This window comes from Betta splendens, chromosome 21, assembly GCF_900634795.4.
Source record: "Betta splendens chromosome 21, fBetSpl5.4, whole genome shotgun sequence".
Lineage (NCBI taxonomy): Eukaryota > Metazoa > Chordata > Actinopteri > Anabantiformes > Osphronemidae > Betta > Betta splendens.
In genome coordinates this window covers 2,316,281-2,340,985 of record NC_040899.1, presented here as the reverse complement: position 1 = coordinate 2,340,985, position 24,705 = coordinate 2,316,281, and the positions used below count along the sequence as shown (strand labels likewise).

General features: G+C 44.1%; 3 protein-coding genes across 7 annotated transcripts; 1 reads left to right on the top strand and 2 right to left on the bottom strand.

Annotated features, from left to right (window-relative positions):
* Window positions 1-813: 813 nt before the first annotated feature.
* sf3b1 (splicing factor 3b, subunit 1) lies at window positions 814-11,128 on the bottom strand. 5 transcript variants are annotated; one of them, XM_029137719.3, is made up of 24 exons: window positions 10,999-11,128; window positions 9,986-10,158; window positions 9,607-9,708; window positions 9,381-9,495; window positions 7,112-7,191; window positions 6,806-6,985; window positions 6,234-6,696; window positions 6,004-6,125; window positions 5,689-5,886; window positions 5,493-5,594; window positions 5,038-5,217; window positions 4,878-4,964; window positions 4,291-4,561; window positions 4,018-4,163; window positions 3,574-3,720; window positions 3,315-3,440; window positions 3,016-3,237; window positions 2,728-2,910; window positions 2,528-2,639; window positions 2,315-2,435; window positions 2,117-2,248; window positions 1,758-2,030; window positions 1,462-1,678; window positions 814-1,382 (listed from the first exon to the last, which is right to left on the bottom strand). In XM_029137719.3, exons 1-24 carry the CDS (start codon window positions 11,072-11,074, stop codon window positions 1,224-1,226), a joined length of 3,987 nt encoding a protein of 1,328 aa, XP_028993552.1. In that variant the 5' UTR covers window positions 11,075-11,128; the 3' UTR covers window positions 814-1,223. The 5 variants fall into 5 exon arrangements, with proteins under 5 accessions (XP_028993552.1, XP_028993553.1, XP_055361272.1 ...); XM_029137720.2 differs by lacking the exons at window positions 9,381-9,495; window positions 9,607-9,708; window positions 9,986-10,158; window positions 10,999-11,128 and adding an exon at window positions 7,520-9,150; XM_055505297.1 differs by lacking the exons at window positions 814-1,382; window positions 1,462-1,678; window positions 1,758-2,030; ... (15 more) ...; window positions 6,806-6,985; window positions 7,112-7,191 and adding exons at window positions 7,522-7,574; window positions 8,197-8,255 and having other exon boundaries at window positions 10,999-11,111.
* A 1,666-nt stretch (window positions 11,129-12,794) lies between these two features.
* Window positions 12,795-19,078, top strand: coq10b (coenzyme Q10B). Its single transcript, XM_029137754.3, has 5 exons — window positions 12,795-12,985; window positions 14,816-14,971; window positions 15,757-15,949; window positions 16,111-16,212; window positions 16,476-19,078. Exons 1-5 carry the CDS (start codon window positions 12,822-12,824, stop codon window positions 16,641-16,643), a joined length of 783 nt encoding a protein of 260 aa, XP_028993587.1. The 5' UTR covers window positions 12,795-12,821; the 3' UTR covers window positions 16,644-19,078.
* Window positions 19,079-19,527: 449 nt separating this feature from the next.
* hspd1 (heat shock 60 protein 1) lies at window positions 19,528-24,513 on the bottom strand. The gene is made up of 11 exons (XM_029137738.3): window positions 24,354-24,513; window positions 22,762-22,937; window positions 22,294-22,629; window positions 22,046-22,141; window positions 21,867-21,960; window positions 21,588-21,756; window positions 21,344-21,443; window positions 21,011-21,256; window positions 20,760-20,934; window positions 20,466-20,644; window positions 19,528-20,207 (listed from the first exon to the last, which is right to left on the bottom strand). The coding sequence occupies exons 2-11, from the start codon at window positions 22,933-22,935 to the stop codon at window positions 20,049-20,051; spliced, it is 1,728 nt and encodes a 575-aa protein (XP_028993571.1). The 5' UTR covers window positions 22,936-22,937; window positions 24,354-24,513; the 3' UTR covers window positions 19,528-20,048.
* Window positions 24,514-24,705: the final 192 nt, after the last annotated feature.

Here is a 24,705-nt window from a genome sequence, read left to right as displayed (position 1 = left end):
CAAGCTCATAAACTACTGCTGAAGGCCTACTTCCTCCTCAGATTATCAGACCCTGATGGCGTCTAGTGGTGGAATCTGGGTCAAAGCACACGAGCCTGGCTGAACAGAGGAGGAGGAGGAGGGGGAGGAGGGGGAGGATTTTCCACTGAGCATTAACTACTTGTGTGTGTGTGTGTGTGTGTGTGTGTGTGTGTGTGTGAGGACAAGGGTCAAGTTTTGGTCTCTAGGCTTTTATTTTTAGTGTCAGTGAATTCCCAGTTTGTGGCTGGCTGCTCGGTGAACGTGCTCATCTGATAGCGAAGAAAGAGGCAGGGCAGAAGTTGGTGAGTTTAGAAAATGGTTGCAAGGTCATGAATTTGTAAACGAGACCAGGCGAGAACCAGACGCAGTTCCAGTACCACTGACTCCATTATGTCAAAGCTAGTTTACCCATATGACATGAGGCGCGGGCTGCTCCTAAACATCACCCAGTAACAGGAAACCCACTAATCCTCCTTAACACAACCAATAAAATGTTACTCAGCAACAACCAGTGTTGACATCATACCTGAGCATCTACAACTGGGCCTGATCTCATGAAGCCACAAGGTTTTCTGAGCTGTCAGACTACTAAACACTAAGGTCCCATCATCACTCAGCTTCTCCTGACTTCTATCAAACTGCTCGTGCACACAGCAAAAAGGAATAATGACCTCCAGCCTTGAATCAACTGATGTGGAGCAGTAATAGAAGCATCCGGATGAGCTGAGCCTCAAACTGTGAGTCTAAACTCACTGCTTCAGTAGGGAAAATAAAACCACAGCTACACAAACATTTTTATACACAAACATTTTATTTGGTTAAATAAAGCAACCAGCTAAGAACGGAGGTGGTGTGAAACATGGAGGGTGAGTACAGCTGCTACAGAGGCCCGTCAACACAGAGCTGAATGTTTAAAATATTGACGACTGCGCTGCATTCTTCAATTAAAGGCTCGTCCGACCTCGACCATTCATTCCAGGGAACACAAAAAAAAAAAAAAAAAAAAATGGAGAAATAAGAAAATACAGACTTTACACAATTCTTCTTCCATTTTCCTAATCAGCTCAATTTTAATTCAGAGTCATTTGACGGTTTACAAAGATCAACATACAGTTGCTAAATAAAAACCAACTCGGTCCTACGCCGAGACACATGGAGACGGAGAGATCGATAGAGGGGGAAAAGGGGCACGAAGATTTTATTTACAAGACGTAGTCCAGCTCGTAGCGGACGTACATGTTCTTCTCGTCGTTGTAGACCTGTGGGTAGTGGGCGATGAGGGCGTCCTGTGAGCCGATGTAGATGGAGTTGTAAATCTTCCAGTAGACGTCTCTCACCTTCCTGGCAGGATGGAACAAACCCTGCAGACAGAAGCAACACACTTAATACACAGTGAGCTCACAGTTGAGCTGTGTTTTCTTTAATGAAGGCTGGTCTTACCTGTAAGCAGTACTGCAGCATGCGGCACGGCCCGATGGCCACCCTCAGCCCCTCCAGAGCCCCCATCACCGCCTGAATGACATGGGGCGATGTTTCGAACACGTTGGGCCACACGTAGTTAAGTAGATGGTTCAGCGAGTCTTCGCAGCCGAACCCGTAGACGCCCAGAGACATGTGCTGAACCACTGCACTGGCCGTCTGCCTGTGGACCAGGTCTCTGCAGGGGGGACACCGCTCCACAGTTAGTTACCAGAAAGATTCATTTGAATGTAGGCGTACAGAAACTGGTGGGTCACCTGTCCATGAGCGCATCCTCCAGCAGCGGAGTCACAGCGTAGATGTAATCTTTGCCCATCTCGCCGATGTACTCAAACAGGAAGGACAGGGACTTGAGCACGCCGTTCTGCACGTTGAGCTCTGGCACGCGGTACTCGTTCATGAGCGCCGGCAGCACTGTGAACGGAGAACAGGTCTCTGCGACAATGGCGATGGCCACAGTTGTGCAGACTCGGTTCTGACGCTCCTGGACCTTCAGATTATTGAGCAGCGTGGCCAAGACGTCATGGGGACTAGAGGAGGCAAAACATTGGTCAGAACAGACGAACAGGCTGAAAAGTTTCCCAAGTTACAGTTTTTAAAGAAGGGGCGTTCTTACCCGATGGCTTTGGCGATATAACCAAAGGTGTTGACGGTGGCTCTGCGAATCGCCTTTTTGTGAGCCTTTAACAGCTCCAGCAGTTCAAAACAAATCCTCATCCACTCTCTTGCTGACACATATTCAGCTCCCCTAAAACACACACAAGCAGTTAGAACAAGTCGCATGAGCGACGGCGCCAGGCTTCATGCCACTGACCTGTCAGCGATCCTTCCCACCAGATCGATGCAGTTCTCCTGCACTTTCTCGTGCCTGTTCTTCAGGATGGGAGTTAAACGAGGAAGCAGGTCTTTGATTGGTGGCGTCATCTTGTGCATACCTGCAGTGACACAGTTAGTTTGTTTGTTACTTTACGGATACTGTTAAGGGTTAATAAAGGCTTATAATTGATATATAGAGCGAGGAACACACCGATGACATTAACAATGGCCTTCAGTGCTCCTAGGATGCTCCCCAGCACTTCGGGGTACTCCTCCCCCAGGTACTCGTACAGCACCACGCCCAAGTGACCCATCAGCTTCTCCTAAAAGGGACAGACAGAAAAAGATGATTTAGTTCCTAGGTCAACTCCAGCCTTGTGACGTTTGTAAGCACAGGTCTTCCCAGCGTACCTCCTGACAGGTCTTCATGACCACAGCCGTTCGGGAAATCAGATCCGCTGCCTGCTGGCGGACTTTGGCCGACTTGTTGTTCAGACGCCACAGCACCGTACCACAGATCTGAGGCAGGTAGGGTTTCACACGCTTCCCGAGGGCATTGACCACTGTGCCAAAGCCGTTCAGCATCACAGAGTCCTGGAAAAAGAGAGACAAGAGACCCATTAGGAGAAAGATTTTGGGAAGAGGAGGCTGTTTCTACGCTACAGAAAGTAAATAGCTGTTAAAGGTCTTCTTTCTGACCTCTGTGGTCTGCTCCTGGAAGGCGTACAGGATACCGTCGATCAACTGCTCCTCCAGCTTGTGGTCGATGTCAGCTGCACCCAGATTTCCCATGATCTTCTCAATCGTTTCCATCACCATCTTTCTGTACTGCTCGGCCTCGTCTTTCAGGTCATCTACAATACGGGAAATGATCTCTGCTGCTCCCACCTTGTTGGCCAACTCCACTGTGGTGTCCACCAACTGAAGGAAAAAAGTGTTTAGAACATGTGCAACAGCTTTAACCTTTAAGATTGTGTGTGATATATTGCTATGCAGACCTGTCTGTAGTTACGTCTGTCCAGAGCCATCCTATGCTGCCAAAAGTGTTTGAAAAAGGGGGGCAGGATCTCAGTCTTGATGTAGTTGGCTTCTACACCATCAGTGCCACAACACTGCTTCACCACCTGCAAGACAAACATAGGCTAAGGTTAGAAACAACAAAAGGAGTTAAGGGTCTCTGCTGGTCGAAAGCATTTCTTGGTGTAAACAGCATCCGCTGCGTCTTATATATAAACACAGGGTTTCCCAATGCCTTACCTTGAGTACAATCTTTTTCATCTCTTCATCAGGGGACTGGAACTCTCTGATGAGGATCAGCATCACCTCCCTGGTGTAGTAGTTTGCATACTCAGCATCCATCAGTGGGATTAGGTAACCAATAGCTTTGAGGAAAGCAGCCAGACCCTGATAACATAGACAGAGGAGAATAACATCATTTAAAGTGCACTCACCAATTCCTGTCTGCTGACATGAGTAATAAGAAGGACTTGTCTGCTGCTCCTAGCAGATAATTAATGGTCTAATGTGTGACCTCTACTGGAGACAGCAGCTCCTCTAAGGAGAGACTCTAGCAAGCAAAGATTCACACAACAGCCACGTGTAGGCTTAGTGCTGGGTGTTGATCTTGCACTGAATGCAGACTGACCTGCTTTGTCACACATTTTCACTTTAAGCAGTGACATCAAAAAACTGACATCTTACCTTTCCTCTGTGCTGTCGAATACCCTTCCACAGTGGCTTAAGGACTGAATCGAAAGACTCAATACCATAGGGAGTAGCAGCTTCAGCAAGAGCAGCTATAGCCAGGGCACTGATGGTCCTAACCTTCTGCTGCTCATCTACCAGACCTGTGGTATCACAGTCAAAGGAAGACATTTAGCACACAGCTGTTAGATGTATCTCAATGCTACAGTCCGTCTTAAACATCCAAATGTACAGACTCAAGCAGTGAGAGGAAGCAAGGTCCCAACTGACCATGTTCGATGATCTCCACCAAGCTGCGGAGGTGGGGCAGAATGGCACAGCCCATAAGGATAGCAATCTGCTGTACAATCTTGATGCCTGTGTGTCGGGCCTGCCAGGACTTCTTGCTCTTACACACAGCTTTGAGGAAGGGCAGGAGAGAGGGGATACCAAGGGCAGAGGCCACCACAGCAAAAGCTCGAGCTGTGGTGTTTCTGACATACTCGTCCATGTTGTCAATATCAGGTCGCATTGTGGAAATCATTGTAGCCAAACCAGCAGCCTGTGACATAGAAAAGGCAGGAAGCTCAGATGTGTGCAGTAACAGTACATCTGTATGCAATGGCCAAAGGTGTGCACGGAATTGTTGATAGTCATTCTTTGTCTTGTGGTACAAAACATTAATGCATAAGGCTGTTAGGCAGATTAAATCAAATCAATTTTATTAACAAGGTGTAACAAAAGCTTGAACTCAAAAAATATGGTATAACCGTCTTGTTCGCTCCCATTTTGGTAATTACTATAGCGATTAACTAACACGATCGGACCACAGAACAGCCAAACAGGTGTGAATAACACTGCAATAGGATAGAAGGTACCTTTGCCAGGTTAGAGATGATCTCTCTTCCCTCTACTCTGGCATAATAGTCCTCATCAATCAGAAGGGGCTCGATAACCACCAGGATCTGCAAACAAGAACAAAAGTTAGTTCTTTATTAAACTACACACACAAACGACCATCTTTCTCGGTCAACCTACCTTGTGGACATATGGTCGGACCAAGTCATCAAGTTTGTAGAGAATGCGGTCAATGACTTTAACCAGAAGGTGACGCTCCTGGTCCTCCAGAGTGGGAGACATAAGCAGTGGCAAGATCTGGTTGAACAGAGGACCTGCTCCGAATTCACGAGCCTTGTCCGTGATCTGACGCAGCGCAGCCTACAATAGCGAGGAGCAGCATTGGTCAGACAAGCATTGCAATTACTTGAACTCAGTCTTTTGTTCAGTCTGATAATGATCTGTCAGCTGCTTCCAGCAGAGCATCAGCGTCTAAACTCAGACGTCCGCTGAAAACAGCAGGTCCTCATAGGAGATTCTATAGCAAGCAAATATTTACACTGCAGCCACAAACAGGCGTAGTGCTGGGTGTTGCATTGCATATGAACCCTGGTATGAAAAAAAGAGAGGAGATACTTTAAATGAGAGCTACAAACCTTCCGCATAGGTGGGGTTCCATTTTTAATCTTCAGGAGCAGCTTCATGATTTTCCTCTCCTTTTGCTCCTCAGGGCTCAGGGTGGACTCGTCCACCTCCACCTATTGGAGACACAAAATTAAATCCACACACATTTAACTCAAAGGTTCAAACAAAGCTGATTATTTTATAACTGTTTGTGTGTGTTGTACTCACCAGTAATTTGTCAAAATACTGGATGTCATCAGGTTTGAGGAAGGGGAGGTTTCCAGAGGGCTGGTCATTCATCTGCTTGGTGGTGCGGTCCTCTGCCTGCATGTGGAAGCCTGTCATGCCTCCAATAGGAGTGGGCGTCGCCGACAGCTTACGAGCTGGAGTACGGATGGGCACGTAGCCTGCTGGTGGAGGCAACACCTGTGGAGAACAATATTTAGTCATGATCAGAAAGTTGAGACAGGTGAAAAACAAAGCAGAGATGATTTCCCTCCTAAATCTAACCACATGATAAAGTTAAAGGACAAAGGCACCAACCTTGTATCCTTCTGGAAACATGGCATCAAGCTCCTCGTCTGTGAGAGGCCGGTTTCGCTCATCGATTTCTCTCTCCCATCGCCACGCCTGCAGTTGCTCTGGAGTCATGCTCATCAGGTGACCTGACAAAAGATTATGAAGTTAAAATGTCTTCAGTAAATTAAAGCAGTTACATAGACAGGAAGACGTGTAACCCAAAATTAACATAGTGACACAACAATTGAGTTTACCTGGAGTTGGAGTCGCCATGTTCATTGCTGGAGTTCCAATCGGAGTTTTTCCAGGGGTAAGTAGTGGTGTAGAGTTTCCCATTTGACTGGCAGGCGTTTCATCCCACCGAGACTTCCTCTTGCTGGCTCCTGGGGTTGGAGTCTCACCCACTGATTCATCTCCTCTGTCTGTGCGTGGCGTCTCAGCCCAGCCACTCCCATGTCCTGGCGTCTCTCTCTCTGTCTTTGGGGTTTCGTCCCAGCGGTTCTTGCGCACACTGCCTGTGGCGCCACCATGGCCAGGTGTGGCATGTCCAGGTGTGTCTCTTCCTGGTGTGGCAGCTCCAGCTGGTGTGTGGCTAGGAGTGGGGTCCCACATGCGGGTGCTGGGAGTGGCTCCTGGGGTCTCACTGCCTTTAGGGCGACCAGGGGTTTCGTCCCATCGGCTGTTGGAGGGTGTGTGTGCAGGTGTGTGCCCTGGAGTCTTCAAGGAACCAAAGATAATCATATTATAAAACAAATGACAAATCTGCTGCTGATATTAACAATTTAAACCTAATGTTTGCTATAATGTTTCACTCAAGTGACCTTACCTCAGCACTAGAATCTGCCTGGTCCCAGCTGGACATCTTTTTTGGTGTAGCATTGGAGGGGGTTTGGTCAGCTGTCTGGTCCCAGCGACGCTTGCGCTTTGGTTGGCTGGCAGCAGACCCGTTGACAGCTTTCAGGTCCCCTGACTTAGCCTTCTCTGCCAGCTGCTGACGAATCTCTCTCTGCATACAGGAACATGCACAAACGTCAAGACAATTCCCTTTTCCGAAGGATGAATAACTGACTACTTATATTTAAATTACATGGTAGCCCATCATGGCAAACAGTGAAAGTGGGGAGACACCTACCTCTTCTTTAGACAGATTCTGCTCCAACATGACGTCCACATACGACCTGACCTGCAGCTTGGGATCCGGTGTTTTGCCCCCTGCGCGAAAGAGCACGAACAAGAACAAAGGACAGTCATGAGAACTCACTCTGGGGACCTGAATTATTACAGACATAGCAAACACAGCCAGCTAGCCCTGACTCTTTTACCAACACATTAACTTATGGGTTTTTCCTCTTTAAAACAGGTCACTCACAAAACTGAATAACAAAGATGTACATTTGACTTTCTTACATACAGTCATAGCATTCTACTGAAAAACAAGCAGATACATAGAGAGAAGAGCTGAGGTTGTGGTGTTTTCTTAAAGTGGATTAAGAAGTTCACTGATGCAGTGGTCCTGGGCTGTGCTCTTCAGAATACGTACACTTTCAGTGCCAAGGGTCCTTCTGCAGTCAGACTTCAACCGGCAGATAAGAAGCCTAGAAAATTTCTCTTTACCATTAGTAACACTTTGGAAAAGGGTTTGAACTCACACACAACAGCATACCACCTGTGTTGCACTAATTAACGGCACTCAAAAAAATGAAATAAAAAAAAGACAACAGTATCTTCTTTGGCCATAACCACAAAACTAGAAATTAAAACAGGAAACATGTACGACCCTGTGGTCCAGATCCCCAAATACTTTCACTAGCAGATAAAAATGAAGTCAAGATTTTGAAGTTATGTAAAAGAATGACATTACCACAGTACAGTTACTTTTACCTTTAAATATTATATTAAAAAGGCAAAATATAAAATTGAGCCCATGTGAATTTGGAGAAACGAAATGCCAGAGAGACTGACTCATCACAGCAGTGGCTGTTGCTGAAGCATCATTAAGACCTTGACTTCCTTTTCAGAACAGAGCTAACTATTGACAGAAGGCAGGCAATATCTATATACTGTCAAATGTCTAGGCAATAGACTTTTAAATGGGCTTTTAGAAGCAGACATTTGTTGTAGCTGAGCTGCATCTGATCGCTCACAGGCCCCAAAATAAGCCAGTGGACCCTGATCAAACTGACAAGTGCACAGTTTTCTGTGTTCCCCATAACCTACACAGGATGAGTTGCTGCACCCTTAACAGAGTGCAGTACAGGACTGGCAAAGCAGTACTGCTGTAGGAGAGAAATTAAGGACAGTTAGTATGGGCCCGTGGTATTGTGGTACACATTTTTCTTGATAACATATTTCTATTTTACAGAGAGAGCTGTAAAATAAAAATATATTTACACAACAACTTTGTACAAAAAGCTCTCTCTACATGCACGCTTTATGTAAGTCCTACTGACACCAAACCTGCGCCTATTCTGTTGTTGGTGGGAACGATGACTCAAGATAAATTAGCTTATGTTGAGATTTGTAGCACTACACAAAAAAAGGATTTCAGGGCAACAGTATAACCTCTAACCTCAAACCCTAGAAATAATTATATTTAATAATTAGATCTGCAAGAAAAGTTGGCCAGACCTACTCGTCATGCAGTACCATATGACGACAAGGACTGTGGAGTAGAAAGCTTATATTACAGGCCTTAAATAATGGCTCTGGGTTGACTATTCTAAGTGACCTAGTCTATTTAGCTCATCTGATGCGTCGAGATCTCCAAAGTTCTACGAGGGAACAGGTTAGAATTAGCGTGGCATAGTAAATCGCTTTAGCCGGTGAATTACAACTTAGCTAACCCTCACACTTCCATTTTCATCCTCAGGTTATTAGATGAATACACTTTCTCATCACAATTCAGCCTGATGCTCACGTGGGATTGTTAACCCTTCGACTCACACACAAGCCATCTGCAACCCATGTTTGTTAGGTGAACTGCAACAATTTACCTAACCACCTCTCCCACTCAAAATCAGGGTAACCCTACAATGGATCAACTTTGACGGTGCACACAAAGGGGTTCATTTTTATTGCTGACATCAAGACAGCAATATTCTCCAAGCTAAAATGCAAAAAAAACAAAACACCACACTTAGCCCACACAGATAACTGTAGCAAAGTTTGGAAGATGATTCAAATGTAAACCATTAGGAAGACACACATATTGGCACAAAATGCTCCTAGACCACAGAGGATTGACCACAGGGAAGGCATCAAGTCTGGGAAGCAAGCTATTGCATTGTGGTCGAAGGGTTGAACAGTAAAGCTATAGATGTGAAGCCATAGGTAGTCATGGGGCCATGAGCAGGGGAGAATATGAGGAAGATGTAATGAAGACAAAAAAGAGCTAAGTTTACCATCTGCAAAAGGGTCAAGACGCTCAGGAGAGATGATCAACTGTCTGCGCCGGGCTTTGTATTCATCTTCACGATCTGCAATCTTCTGTGGGCGATGCTCTGCAAACGGGTCATACTGCAAAACAAACACAGGGAACGGACCATAAGTGTATTTGAAGCTGCCCTATTTAGTATTCAGCTCCGACATCACAATATTTTTAATAAACTGAAAGTTTCTGAGACATACCTGCTCATCTGATTGAGGAATGGCATTGAGTATTGCCACTGGTGCATGGTAGCCCGGCTTTTTTGGTGCCAACAAGCTTGTTGACGTGTCATCTTCATCATCCTGAAGGAAGAGAAAGAAAAGGGAGTCTAGTCAAATCTTACCAATTAGGCAAGATTCTCCTAGCTCAACTACAACAAACAAGGAGGAGCAGTCAAGCTCCAAAACAAACTGTAGATCACACAAATACAAAAGAAATTTACAAACTGTATCATCACACTATTTGTGAAAGAACGACAACTTGACTTAAACTAAAATACGCAAGCAAAGATTAACAGTAATACACCTCAAAACTAATAACTCTCCATAACTTTGGCTGTAGGAGTCAGATAATACTTACATCCTCCTGTTCATTGGCAGCAATCGAAGTGACGTATCCAGCAAAGCGGCTGTCACTGCCTCCGTAGATTTCCTGATCATAAAACCCAGTGGAGTCAAGGCCCACTCCCTGCTCTCCTTTCTCCAGCAGGGAAGCCTTCATCCCCTGGATCTCCAGGATCTGGGCCTCGATATCTACGGCAACATGGAAAAGCAGGCAAAAAAAAAAAAACATGAATACTGGAGCATTACATTCCACAGACTGGAAAATAAGCAATGTTTATTAAGTCTTCATTTTCTACCCTAAATTGTTTGACGGTACAAGTTTACAGCATAAATTATTTAATGTTTATTTATAGAGCTCAAATCTTGCCTGTATTTATCTGTAGAACAATGGTTGCCGTGGTGTTGACGTCAATTGAACCAAGCCAACAATGTGCTTCCGATATTTCATGTTCGCTCCGTTTTGTGCTAAATCTTAAATATAAAATTATAATTTGCGCTCGTAACTATTTACAAAAGCAGGATGCTATGGAGTTAAAACCAGCGGGGACTGTCATGATTATCTGGCGAAACACGATCGTAAGTACGTGCATATAACGTGTACGGTGTTAAAAGAGGTTTGTGATCCGATAACCGCGCAGACTAAGCACAATGAAGCTTTTAGACAACTAACAGTGCTAAACTATAGCTAGTTGGCGTTACACCTCCAAAGCCCTGTATCTGAAAACTACTATGAGTCTATCGTTGACGCAACTGGTAAAATTATACATACATATATTTACAATACGTTACAGAAACCCGCTAGCATAGGCTACGGAGCTAATGCTAACCAGCTAGCAGGCCCCAGCGCCATTATCTGTCCGCCTTGTGTCGTACCATGGCCTGCAGCTCATCACGCCAAAAAACAACACATTCATACATTCGTCTGTGCCACAAACATAGCATGTTTGTCCAAATGGCTTCATAATACAAAACACTGCAAAAATGTGTCGTGAAGCGGACGATTTTCATTAGTTTGTACAAAAGTCTTACCTTCGTGCGTTGTGGCGATCTTCGCCATTTTGGTGGTGGATGCTCGAGTCTGAAACTGGATGTGCGTAACGCTCATTTCCGTCTTCTTGGAACTGGTCTCAGAACAGTTTGTGCTAGGGATAAAAGCACCAAAATAGTTCACATCCGCAGCTGCGACACCTGCATTAAAAGTAATGCTTCAAACAACTGTAATAAAATCTCAAGATACTGGCACAGTGAAAATTAATGTTAGAAAAAACGACCCCTGGGGACCGTCAGATAAAAACAAATGTCACAAAACAGGTGTCTCTGGATTTTTTAAATTTTTGCTTTAGGTCTTGATGGCCTTTATGCGTCTCTTACAATGTTTAACTTAAAATCTTATTAGTCACCACACAATGTGTCTCTTACTCACCCATTCTTGGACTAAATTGAATTATTCCTTACTGGCTAGTGCTTGGTAACTTGTAAATCTCTTCCCATCCCCCTCATCCCTAAAGACAATAAGATAAACAGCATCTGAACAAAGGAGGAAAAGCATGGAATGCACTGCTTTATCTGTCTCTCAGCAGACTGATAATGAGTATATGTGTGATTAAAATCTGCAATCCTGCTATAGACACAATCAATCAACAATTCAACATTGCAAAACTTCAGGACAGATGGAGATTCTCACACCTCAACACTGACCAACTGAAACAGAGTTTAGTTTTTCTTGGCAACCGTTTAATGATTTAATTATTTAGAAAAAACATTTTTTGTCACCAGTGTTTCTAATCTTGATTTACTTTCACTGTCACGTAAGGTTCTGGAATATTTTTAGTCTGTCTTGAGCACATAGTATGTTTAACACCTCTACAGCCACTGGAGATAATATAAGATGGGGTCATTTTAAAAATAAGTTCAAAAATAAAGAGAGATTTTCTTTTTAAATGTGGGTCATAGTGAATTTTGGATAGTTTCTGAATTAAATAAAAACAAACTCATTTCAGTTTCACTTTCTTTACTGACTATTTGATGTTTGTTTTCACAGTTTGCTCAAAGGTAGTGCATTGTCTGCAGTGTTTCCTGTGCCCCCGTTACAACACAACTCAGGGTTACAGAATAAAATATTCACTACTGTGTTTAGCCGCACGGCACAGTGCTGTTTTTTCAACAACAAGCATTTCATTTTTCTCCTCAAAAATTTCCTTTGTTACTTATTTGATCTGTTTTTATTTTTCATTTGTCATTTCAATTTTAAATATCCTAATTTTACCCAACTCCATTTTGTGTAACTATTGTTTTTCAGTTTTTGAGTATTAGTACGTGTAATAAAATTAATTACAGAAACGTTAAAAATGAATTCACGCATTTTCTCCCTGCTAAATAAACAAAATGGTTTCTGCACATCAGCCGGATACTCAGGCGTCAGATTAGGTGCAGTTCACAGTCTAGTACCACTGTCCTGAACTAAAACTCCACCCTATTTGAATCCACATCCCTTTGAGTTCGTGCAGAAAAATATCGAAATATTTATATTGCAAAGTATTTGATAGCTTTAGCTGGAGTCAGTGGCTGATGCGGTTAGAGAGCGCGTTTAAGCTAAAACACGGGTAGAACTATGCAGGAAAACGGTTTGCTACACAATAACTAGACAACACCAATACACACGGCGACAGTGTAACCCGAGCCAACGTCTCGTGACTTTTCCAAGTGAACGCGCACATGCACGCGCAAAAAGCCTAGGCCAGCAGCTTTTTGTGACGAGCAGCAATCCTGGCCAGTAGGATGCTTCTAGCGGGTACGGATAGTCCAATAGTAATCGACATTCAGAGAGCGTGTGACGTAAATGGGCGGGGCGAATGGTGGGCAGTGAGGCTCGCTTGTCAACCGAGAAGTTAGAAAAGAAATTCCTAAAAGAAAAGAAGATGGCCAGAGGTTGCCGCAGCCTGAGAAAAGTAACTGCATGCTTAAAACAGCTACCGTCTACAGCCAGTCGGGACATACAGAGTCGAAGCAGCGTAAGGTAAAGTATTTTATGTTTTTACTCTCGACTCAACCGAGGAAACCATGAGAAGCCGCTCCGGCAGCCGTAGGAACCGTGGCGTGTAGTTAACGTTAGCTCGACGTAAGTTGTATCTGTGCTAACGCCACAAACGTTACGTTTGGGAGCTTTAAGCAAAAGGGTTTTTTCTACGAAACCCGTTTTTAAGAAGTGGGTTAACCTCCACCCGAAGGACCCTTTAAAGTGAACTGCGTTACCATGGTAACGCTTTACGGTCCGCGTAATTAGTGACCTTAGTGATAATCGCCGTAGCCCCCGGGCTGTGAAGAGTCAGAATGAAGGAGTCGCAGGTTTTAGTGAACGTGATAGAGTAGTCACGACATGACGTTTACTGTTCTACAGCTGAACAGATACCATGACTGTGATCGATTGAGCCTCTGCTTCAGGTGCTGGAGCTAATTATTTCTAATTAAATACCTGCAGCTGTGAGATGCATGTGTTAATACAACTACTTTGTGGCATGCAACAGATTGAGGATTTTACTAATAAACTTAAAATTCTTGGGCATTGAACAGTCGCCATCCAGGATAAATTGAGGTAGTTTGAGCATTTTAACTTGATAAATGAAAGTGCTTGTGTAAGACATTGCAGTGTTCACTTGCATCATGTCCTGGTTTTGTGCACATTAGCCCCTCTTATGGTTTAGTAGTTCAATCTCCCCAACCATGACTTTCCATATGTGCACCCACACACCTGCATGTTTAAGGTCAGTGCTGTACGTCACCTGTATCACGTTTCCATGTAGTAGCGACTGGACTCTTTGAAGTGACCTGTAATAGATGAGGAATTCAAAGCAGCGTGTCAGGACAGTCACAGAATGGGTGTTGTGGGTTTAAGTGGAGGATGACATTGACATCTTCTCGTGTCACATTGTGCAGTGATGTAATGGCTAGTTACCTAAATATACATGTTGATGGCATTGTGGGACAGGTCACCACAGCTGCAGTAGGTGAAAGCCGAGAATTATGGACAAATCAGTTGGGTACTGGGACTCTGGCCTGCCCGGATCAGGCTCCTCTAATCAGTAATGGGGGAAAAAGAATAAATGTGAAACAAATTAGTGACTGGTCAACAGGAACATCTAGATTTTGAAACTTTAGTCAGCTTGCTCGTGAGAATGTAATATTTCTGTCTTTCTGTTCTTGAATCCAATAAATGTGAGAAATTACGGTTTGACAATTGTTAAGAACTGGATTATTACCTCTGCTAGGACATTTATGGATTGAGGTGTAATGATGTTGTTGTTGTTGTTAGGCAGCTTAAGTCTTATCACCATGATTCTGCAAATTCGTGCTGCCTCAGGCTAAAGACAAAGTACAGGTAGAGAAACGTGAGCAGACAGGAAGGCGTTAGCCTGCACAGCTTTTCCTGACAGGACTGAGGTTGGTGTCCTTGACCTTGTTCCTTTCTGATTTCCTGGCATGTGAACGGTTTTATTTGAATGACAAATGCCTGGCGGGTGTTGTTACAAGTCACGTCTGCTGTTTCCCAGGAAGAAAGGTTTTATGTTGCAGCTTGTGACTTTGTTCTTTGTGCAGGTATTATTGTGTGTTGGATTTTGTGTAGATGATGTGTAGAGAAATTTGCTATTGTCCTTCTCCTTTCTCTGGACTGAAACTCTGCAAACAGCAGGCAAAGTGAATTTCACTCCTGCATCCGTCTGTTTAAATTTGTCCTGGCTCAGGGAAATCTAAACTGCATCCAGTTGGTTAAAACGGAAATCACTGCTGAACAATGTCACCTTGGTTTTTGAACCCTGTCGGTGTCACCTCTGTTTGCTTTTGTGATCAGATACCTGTCGTCATGTGGGATCCTGATGACGCGAGTGCCTCCCCTGCTCGGCGCTGCCATGCCCGGGCGTTGTGTCGCATTGCCTGCCCGTAGCTTCTTCAACCTCACTGATTCCTTGTCCAAGAGGAAGGAGTATTCCGAGAGACGCATTATTGGGTGAGACCATTATGTGAATGGAAAACAATTACTTTTTATGTCCAACAATTTCTGTGCTAATTTACTTGCATAACACAATTGTAAGTGGAAACCAGTGGTATTCTGGGAACTGTGTTTATTGGATCCTTAAACGGAGCACACTGTGGTAGACTCCTCCCCCTCATAGAAACAAACAAAAAGATAATTCTTTTACACAATGTGAAATCTCTACTAAAGCGTGAACTATGGATTGTAGGCTTTATTTATAAAACAATTATAAGGAAACTATATGTAAAAAAATAGGGAAGGTTAAACACCTAATTATATAACTGAGCTTTCTAGACCACACGTCTGTCTCTCAGTGGTCTTTGCAGCAAACAGACTGAAATATATTAGAGTAAAATAATACAGACTTCAGATTCCTAGAAGTTTCGCTAGCCTTCACAGATCGTAGGTGGTGCCTTTATCTGAGCTTCTACGTATGTGTCTGTGTATGACGCACTAAATGTCCTCCTGTGTTCCCTGCAGAGGTCACAGGCACTAAATCTGCTTGTATAAATAGATGCACGCTGCAACAGCTATAGTTGGAGTGACACTCTTACGTAACAGTAGTGGAGAGGTCCATTCACTCATTTACAGCCCTGCCCAGCTTTTTATTTTAACTTTTTTCTATCTTGTCTTTTTCTGTGTCTCTGTTCTTCAGTGACCCAGTTTACACTTGACTGAGTTATGTCTTGTACTGCGCCGGTCTTGATTAGTCACTCAATTCCATGGGAACCTAATGTCTTTCTCCTCTGACTCCTCAGATATTCCATGCAGGAGATATACGATGTGGTGGCTGGGGTAGAAAACTATCGCCTCTTTGTTCCCTGGTGTAAAAAGTCTGATGTGGTGTTCCAGCGATCTGGTTTCTGCAAGGCCAAATTAGCCGTGGGCTTTCCTCCCGTCATGGAGAACTACACCTCGCTTGTCACCACTGTGCGACCCCACCTGGTAAAGGTAGGCTAACAACCTCCCACTGTGCTTACAGCCTGGTTGCAGCTGGCTTCCTCTCGCTGATTGTCTTGTTAATTAGTTCTTGGACTACTGTGTTTCTTTTCTCCCATTTGCTTGTCCTTCCCACCAAACTAGTTACTTAATGTGTGCTTGTTGTCTTTCAGGCGTCCTGTTCAGATGGGAAACTGTTTAACCACTTGGAGACAGTTTGGCGTTTCAGTCCGGGCCTCCCAGGTTACCCTCGGACCTGCACTGTAGATTTTGCTGTAAGTTGTAAGCATAATGAAAGTACAGTGAGGATGGTTTCAGAGCATTCTGGGAACGGGCCATAGGTGGCAGACTGTGTATGAGCAGGAGACAGCGGTTTAACCTTTTGTTTGTGCGTGCGTGCGTTGGCATATGAGTAGTTGTAAGACTATTTCTTATTGGATGGTTTTTAACTTGAGACACACACACACACACACACCCCCGTGACGTATTAAACCCAGCTGCTAATTTGATCCTCTCCATTCCTTCCCTCCCCTTTCAGATCTCCTTTGAGTTCCGTTCCCTCCTTCACTCCCAGCTGGCTCACGTCTTCTTTGATGAGGTGGTGAAGCAGATGGTTTCGGCATTCGAGCGTCGCGCCTCCAACGTTTACGGCGCTGAGACACCGATCCCTCGTGAGCTGATGTTCCACGAGGTTCACCACACATAGCGTCTCCCCTGCTGCACCAACAGACACACCTGATGCCAACTTTAGAGCGATATGTGAGAAGGGAGGTAGAGACAGCGGCGCGACTCCTTGTGTTCTAACTGAAAGCCACAGTGCCTTGCTCACAGCAACGACCAAGTTGATTCCCAGCAGTTTTCATTGTCATTTGTAATAATTAATTCAGATACATCACCTAACTTTTCTTGGTGCTAATCTCATGCAGATTTATTTCCATGTCATTTTGTTTATCAGAAGTCAGTAAGTGCCAACAAGTCAGAGGTTCCAGGTAAAATAATGGTCCAGCTGTGTTTAGTGTGACCTGTAAACACGTGCCGTTAGCGAACTTCGATGCTCTAACCACCATTCTACCAGTAACACTGCATCACATGTTAGCTTAAAATGCAGCTACAGGGATCAGACAGACTATCATCAGTGTGTAGACACTGTTCTGCTCTCATGATGCATGTCTTCTCAGGAAAAAGCACATTTGGTATTTTTAGAGTATTTGAAGCCATTAGGAGGGATGGGACCATGTTGTCTTCACTGCAGACACCTGGTGGTGCTCTTCAAAGAGTTGAAGGCTACGTAATATAAAGTCTGGGTGATGTGCAATAATCTGAAGTAATAAAAACACTGAATGAATCAGTCAGTGGGGACAGTGAGCTGTGCCCAGCTTTGATCTTTAGTCTGAGTCAACTGCTCATCCCTGGTTAACCTTGTCACATGTTCAGGTCCATCTACAATCTCTCTTCCCCTGACCCTCATCATGTTGGGTCAAGGTTTCAGTGGCAAAGGATTATACGTGGCTTAATGAGAGTTTGACTCGCATGTGACAAATTAGAAAGGTCAGAAAGTCTGAGAAGCTGGGCTGCAGCAAAAAATTACTCCTGTTACGGATTAAAGTTGCAAAATACGACATGGTGGTATTTCATTTGCTTGTTTTGCTCCAAAACCAGGGTTTACAAAAACACAAAGACATCAGACGACGAAGCTAGAATATTTCTAGTTCCATATGTGACACATTTGGATAATTTAAATGAGCAAAACACAGACATTTATAGGTTAACACACCTTAACCGTAAACCCTGTTGGGTCATTCTGTGGTTACAGCAGTGGAGCACACTAATGGGGAGAGCTGTTGAGTATGGGTCTGTACCAACTCCAGTCCTGTGTAAGGTTAGAAATCACAGCTGAGATGGGTCTTGAACCATGTTACTACGACTGCTCTTCACACAGGAAGGTGAGAAGAGAGAGTGAGGGAAGATGATGAGAAAGTATTAGCAATCACTCAATGAGTCCAGGTACTTTTCAAGCCTGGAGGCTGATTCTGGCACAAAAGAGGAGAGCATCACATAGTAATGCACAAGAGACTGAATTCCTTTATATATTTAGATGCCACTTGAGTTCATTAATGAAAAACCGCTAAGGGAAAAAAAACAAGCTTGACTAGCCTGTTTATTTACACACACTTTTGGACTCAAAGCAGAAAAGACCATTGGCTAATAAGAAGTGATGTGGCCTCATTCTACCACATTATCAGAATATACAGTATATACAGAGACTAACGGCAGAGGCAGTTTAGACACTGTGGAGGATGTGCAGAATGACTGCAGAGGGATGTACTGATGTACTGTAAACTATCAGGAACACACCTTTCAGAGGGTGCTCAGCTTTTTACTTACTAACTAGGTGATGGTGTCGGTTTTCCTTATTTTCCTTGTGTACACTTGGCTCTCATCAGTATTTAGAGAGCAGCGCTGGACATGGAAGTTACAGCATTGTTTTGTGTGCAATATTAGTAAAGATTGTTTTAAAAATGCAGCTACGCATGATCGTAAAGTCTCTAGATGGAAGGACCCGTATTTATCAAACCTGCACCGTCCGCGGAGCCAGAGACACATTTATCAAATGTAAAGTTAAATGAAAAGATGCCTTTGCAAATGAAAAAGCAATAATAAGCAACAATACAGTAACAATTTAGTCCCACATGAATGTGGTTTCAAAGAAACTGACCACAGGCAAATGACAAGACGACCTTGGATAAATGTTCTAACTCCTAATGTAGCTGTGTAGTAGTAGTTGTACTACACAGGGAAGTCACTTTAATTAGGGTTAGTTATTCTTTACCTTCAATGGTTTGATAAAAACGGGCCCATGGATTAAACCAGTCCAAACCAAACCGCTCACAGTGCCTCCTGGCAATATATTTATCTGTTAACAGTCTACTCATATTTATTTTGTAGTTAAGTGTAAATATTGGTTTAAAGATGACTTTAAGACATATACACACAGCTTTTACCCAGAATGTTTTTGTGTGCGCTTTGATGGAGAAAGGACTTTGTGTAAATGAGGTTGTGGTCAAGGATGTCAGATGACAGAATGTACTGATTGCATGTTGTATAAAGTATGTCTTTTTCTATTAAAATGGCTGATGTGTTTGTTTTGAGCTGTTCTCCTGCAGACAGAGTCATGTGAGCTGGAGTAAGAATAGCTCCGTCATAAGGTTTGCAAATGCCACTGATGGCAAAGACCAGGACTTAGTTTCAGTTTTCATTTGATTAATAAGTAGCAAATTTGAAAACATTTATCTAAAAAAATTACCAGCCAATAAACAATATTTTACCAGAAGCCTAATGATCAGCTATTCATCTACTGTTTATATGGGAAACGTACTTGTGTAGTTTTCTAGCAGGAGGAAGTGTTAAATGTTGACCTTCAGCTGATACAACATATTTACACTTCACAGCCCAGACCTGAACAACCCTAAAGCTCACTTACATAGAATCAGCCTTGAAATAACAGCAAAAACTAAAGCCCATCTCAGTTGTCAATAACAGGTCTTATCTCCATCTGACAGGCTTTACCTCAAAGACACACAACTTCAACATGGTAACAAAACTGGTTTAATTAAATCAAATTACATTTTTTTAATGACATGTATAGAACAAAAGAATTAACAAAATACTAAAGACAAAAAGACAAACATTCCTTTCTAGGCTTGTTGCACAGGCCCTCCAATAACTCACATCAGTGTTAGTTTCTGTGAAGTCTACAGCCACTGATCATCACTTTACTACTTTCTCCACAGTTTAAACACCATATGAGTATTTTTAAAGATGACGCGATGGTTCACTGTGCAGAGCCATGAAGAGACGTCGGCGTAGTAAGTGGGCTTGATGGGGTCTCCACCTCCACACTGGGTAAACTGGACAGAGCAGCAGATTCACGCGGCTGGTTCCTCCAGAAACCCAGATGTAGAGGCAGAGGGCAGAATGTAAAAGTGGGGGCAGCGCTTGCGTCAGTCATTGTGGCAGAGTTCGTTGGAGGTGGTTGCAGGTTCTTGTAGCGTTTCCTGCACCTCAGCCACCCATCCTAGTAGTCTGTACAGCCACAGTCAGGAGGACTGGCTTAGAAACCCATGCCACCTCCCATGCCGCCCATTCCCCCCATGCCTCCCATGCCCGCTGGCATCTCCTTCTCCTCCTTGGGAATTTCTGTCACTACAGCCTCAGCGGTGGAGAGAAGAGAAGCTACGCCTGCAGCGTCCAACAGCGCCGTCCTCACCACCTGTAGGAGACGACAGATTATTTACAACCTTTTCACATCTGATGCACCAGATTAACATGTCCCATTTATAGACTTCAATATTTCAGCCTAAAAAAAAAAAACAAAAAAAAGAACCATCTTGCCACTTAACTCAGCTGGTTGTTTAAAGGCTGATAAAGCTGTGGCTGTAATCATCAGCATTAGTCTTAAATGTTGTTCATTTGTTGATCTTAATCATCGGTGACAATTTACATGAAAAAAGACTCCGCTGAACGGTACCTTCGTGGGGTCGATGATGCCCTTCTCCACCATGTTAACAAACTCTCCCAGCATGGCGTCGTAGCCGATCTCAGCTGGTCCCTGCAGGATCTTCTCCACTACTAGGGAGCCCTCTACACCCGCGTTCTTAGCGATGGTCATGGCTGGGATACGAAGCGCCCGCTTGATGATGTCCACACCTGTTTGTAGAGAGAAGGGCCGAGTTTGGTTTGATCTGTGCTGAAGTCAAATTTAATTCTTCTCACTTTTTCCAGTTTGAAAGAATTGATGCATTGATTAGGAACCCTCACTGACCGATCTTCTGGTCGGCGTTGGCAAGCTTCAGGCCCTCCAGAGCAGGGATGCAGCGCAGCAGAGCGCAGCCTCCTCCTGGAACGATGCCCTCCTCCACAGCTGCCCTGGTGGCGTTCAGAGCATCGGTCACACGATCTTTCTTCTCATTCACCTCCACGTCACTCGTTCCTCCGATCTGGAGCCGAGCACAGACGCATTAATTCCCAAAGCTACACTTGGCTGATCAGCCTGCACTTCAGTTTGAGACAAACCTTGAGCACGGCCACGCCGTCTGACAGCTTGGCCAGCCTCTCATTAAGCTTCTCCCTCTCGTAGTCGCTGGTGGTGCTCTCCAGCTGCTCTGCGATCTCCGCTGCCCGTCTCTCTACATCAGCTGGTTTGCCTCCTCCCTTCAGCAGCAGGGTGTCGTCTTTGGTGATCTGCACCTCGCCCACTTTGCCAAAGTCATGAGCCTGTATGTCTTCAAGAGCCAGACCCAAAGATTCGTCCCCAAACACCTAGAGAAGAAATGTTTGTGCTGAGGCTTTTTACAGAGGAAGTGAATTAAGCCTGCAGATACTCAGATGATTGACATGTGGACTTACAGTGCCCCCAGTGGCAATGGCCATATCCTTCAGCTGGTTTTTCCTATTGTCTCCAAAGCCTGGAGCTTTAACAGCCACCACCTGAAGTCCAACTTTGAGTCTGCAAAATTAAGGTATATACATTTTTGTTCATCCATCCATCCATTTTCATCCGCTTATTCGGGGCCGGGTTGCACATTTTTGTTCACTGCAAAATAATCTAATCTGCCTCATCTCTGCATCTAGTTATGAGGCCAAAGTGTACCTGTTGAGAACCAGGGTGCTCAGAGCCTCCCCATCCACATCTTCAGCAATGATAACCAGCGGTTTGCGGTGCTGGTTGGCGATCTCCAGGGCCGGCACGATGCTCTGGACGCTGGAGATCTTCTTCTCACTCAGCAGCAGGTAGGCGTCCTGGAACTCACATTTCTGACCTGAAAACACAAAACATTAAAGTTGTCTTTAATGGCTCGTACGAATATAGCACGAGGTGCCAGAGTTCATCAGGACAGGAGATGCTTTAGGAGCCAGGCAGCGTTCTTACCCTTGGCAGTGTTGATGAAGTACGGGGAGATGTAACCACGGTCAAACTTCATTCCCTCGATGATCTCCAGTTCATCATGCAGCGTCTTCCCATCCTGACACGTAAAGCAAGGAAACACTACGTCAATTACCTGATCCACTATTATTTTCCATATAATAACTGAGGCTAACAAATCTAACCTTGACTGTGATAACTCCCTTGCGGCCGACTTTCTTCATGGCGTTGGAGATCACGTTACCTATCTCCACGTCTCCATTGGCTGAGATCGTAGCAACCTGGAGGACGGAAGATGTGATTAAAGCTTCGACAAGAGTCAAGTACCGTTTAAACAGAAGACTGGTTAATGAAACAATTAAAATGTAACTCTTTCATATTGCTGATTATTCTCTACAGGCCCATTTAAGATGCTCTAAAGTGACAGTTTTACCTGTGCGATCTCCTCAGGAGTGGTGACTGGCTTGGAGAGCTTTTTCAGTTCATTAATGATGGTGTCTACAGCCATCATGACTCCGCGGCGAATCTCCACAGGGTTGGCGCCTTTGCTGATGTTGTCGAAACCCTCTTTGGCAATGGCACGGGCCAGCACTGTGGCTGTGGTGGTGCCGTCGCCAGCTTCCTCGTTAGTGTTGTTGGCCACGTCCTGGACCAGCTTGGCGCCAATGTTCTTGTACTTGTCCTTCAGGTCGATGCTCTTGGCCACCGTCACACCATCCTTTGTGACCTTAGGGCTGCCCCAGCTCTGCTCAATGATGACGGTGCGACCCTGGAATGGAGACAAAGTCAAATGAAAATGGAGCTCCACTTCTTCTGCACTCAACCCGATTAAACAGACACGGTTTCAGAATTTCTCCATGAAGCCATCTACCCATAGACACATACCAAGCCCTCACATTACCTTTGGGCCCATGGTGACAGCCACAGTATCGGCCAACAGGTCCACTCCCTGCAGCATGAGGGCACGGGCGTCAGCTCCAAACTTCACATCTTTGGCGTAGGCTCGTGTCAGGTGAGGGGCTAGTGCCCGGCACACGGGCCTCACCTGCTTCATGACTGTTGGCAAGCGAAACATCTCTGTGGGAGTAAAAGACGCATAGGAAGATTTCATTAATTCTTCATGTCTGTTCATTTGCTGTCTGAACTAAAACCTGCAGCTGATCTAGAAGGCTCACAGTGAGCTCAAAGTACACTTGAATAATTATTCTCCAAATCCGTCCATCCCCCACAGTGGAGGACAGATTATATGTTACAAGGCTAAACTGCGCCTCTAGTGATCAGAACGTAGTGGGTTTTAAAATGAGATAACACACCAATCTTCTGAAATTTCTTTGATCCAACTACTACAAATATAAATCAAACTTTACAGATATATGTAAAACCCAAAATCTGACCAGTAAATTAACATGAAAGTATAAAGCAGTGGTAAGGTAGGAAAATGTAACACAGTATAACCCCCCATTATAAAGGACAATTTAGAGACATAGGATAGAAGATAAATAGGCGTTAAGGCTACAAATCAATACTTTCAAAACTCTTAGGAGCTGACTCTTATTTATTAAGAGATTTTTTTGTGGAAGAATAATTTAATCAATGCAAAGAAGACAACCAGAGTAGAAGCTGAGGAAAAGCTGTTCTCTGGCCTGAACACTTCTGCAGCACAGATAAAATTAAACTGTTCTTTGATTAACCAGAGGAGAATTAGAGTCATGTACTCTTTGGTCTACTTATCTTTGATGTACAAACTGACACTGAATTTGCTGTTTTTGTGCAAGGACGTTTCTTGTAAATCTGAGCGTGTGTGGATTTCAGTATGTTCTATTTACAGTCTCTTTGAAAACAAAATTAAAGCATGATTTTTCCACCTTTGACATTTATATTATTGTGATTTCGACCCGCCGCTTTGTTAAAATCGTGATTTACTATGAATTCATTCAAATTTAGGAGCAGAAGGACAAGCTGATCTCAAATGCAGTTCCTCGTAAACCCACGTGTGCTCGTCACAAGGTCACATTGGAAAAGCGTGTGCGGAACTGCCTCCATCCCTGATCAGATCAGGACAAGGAGAGACTAACACACTGTTTGGTGCTATTTACTTAAGGATTATTCACAGCAACAATGACACAGGGCCAAAGGTTAGTAATAATTAGACTTAGCTACAATAACTCTAGCTTCACATCACTGATATAGAAGGAAACAGGTTTGAGCAGACGAAGCACACTCCAGGTTAAATTGTATGTTGTCGGATAAAACGAATAACTAAGGAAGCAAAAGAAACGGTTAAACCGCTCGTACAAACACACATATCAGCTAGTACCGTTTTACGGTTATTCAGATGAATCTGTTAGCTTTCTGAAATTAAAGCTGGAAAATACCTCTACCAATTCAAAGTATCTTCCTCGCTGAGAGAAACAATTCTGGCATTTGTCCAAACTGCTAAGTGGCTCATGGTAGCTACACGTGAAAAATAGTTTATAACGTGTCAGTACTTACTTGAGTTTAAAGGATTGTAGGTGCTGTAAGGTCTGCAAGACGAAATGCTACGACTGCTGGAGAGCAGAATCGTGTGGCGAACCGAGGAAGACTGCACGTGGTTTTTCACATCCGGGTAATTTACCGGCCCGCCCCGTAATCTGGATAATACATACCCAGCTAAAACAGAAAATGGATCATTTATTCGCATTAGAGAATCTAACTCATAGTTTACAGGGATAATACAGGATAACATTAACCTTTACTTTACTTCAACACATTCAGTATAATGCACGTAGACCTAATGGTTTGAGTCTGTTTGTCCCAGCATAGTTATCAACGCTCGTTCCCGGGCGGATGGTTCCAGAAATTT

Excerpts from the sequence above, each read along its gene's own strand:
- sf3b1 (XM_029137719.3), bottom strand. The coding sequence starts at position 11,074 with ATGAGCGTTACGCACATCCAGTTTCAGACTCGAGCATCCACCACCAAA. Across the intron at positions 5,887-6,003 it reads TGTTTCCAGAAGGATACAAG|GTGTTGCCTCCACCAGCAGG; the intron begins GTTGGTGCCTTT and ends TGTTCTCCACAG. Across the intron at positions 4,164-4,290 it reads GGTGGAGATCATCGAACATG|GTCTGGTAGATGAGCAGCAG; the intron begins GTCAGTTGGGAC and ends GTGATACCACAG.
- coq10b (XM_029137754.3), top strand. The coding sequence starts at position 12,822 with ATGGTGGGCAGTGAGGCTCGCTTGTCAACCGAGAAGTTAGAAAAGAAA. Across the intron at positions 12,986-14,815 it reads CAGAGTCGAAGCAGCGTAAG|ATACCTGTCGTCATGTGGGA; the intron begins GTAAAGTATTTT and ends TTTTGTGATCAG. Across the intron at positions 16,213-16,475 it reads CCTGCACTGTAGATTTTGCT|ATCTCCTTTGAGTTCCGTTC; the intron begins GTAAGTTGTAAG and ends CTCCCCTTTCAG.
- hspd1 (XM_029137738.3), bottom strand. The coding sequence starts at position 22,935 with ATGTTTCGCTTGCCAACAGTCATGAAGCAGGTGAGGCCCGTGTGCCGG. Across the intron at positions 21,257-21,343 it reads CCATTGCCACTGGGGGCACT|GTGTTTGGGGACGAATCTTT; the intron begins GTAAGTCCACAT and ends TTTCTTCTCTAG. Across the intron at positions 20,935-21,010 it reads ACGGCGTGGCCGTGCTCAAG|ATCGGAGGAACGAGTGACGT; the intron begins GTTTGTCTCAAA and ends GCTCGGCTCCAG.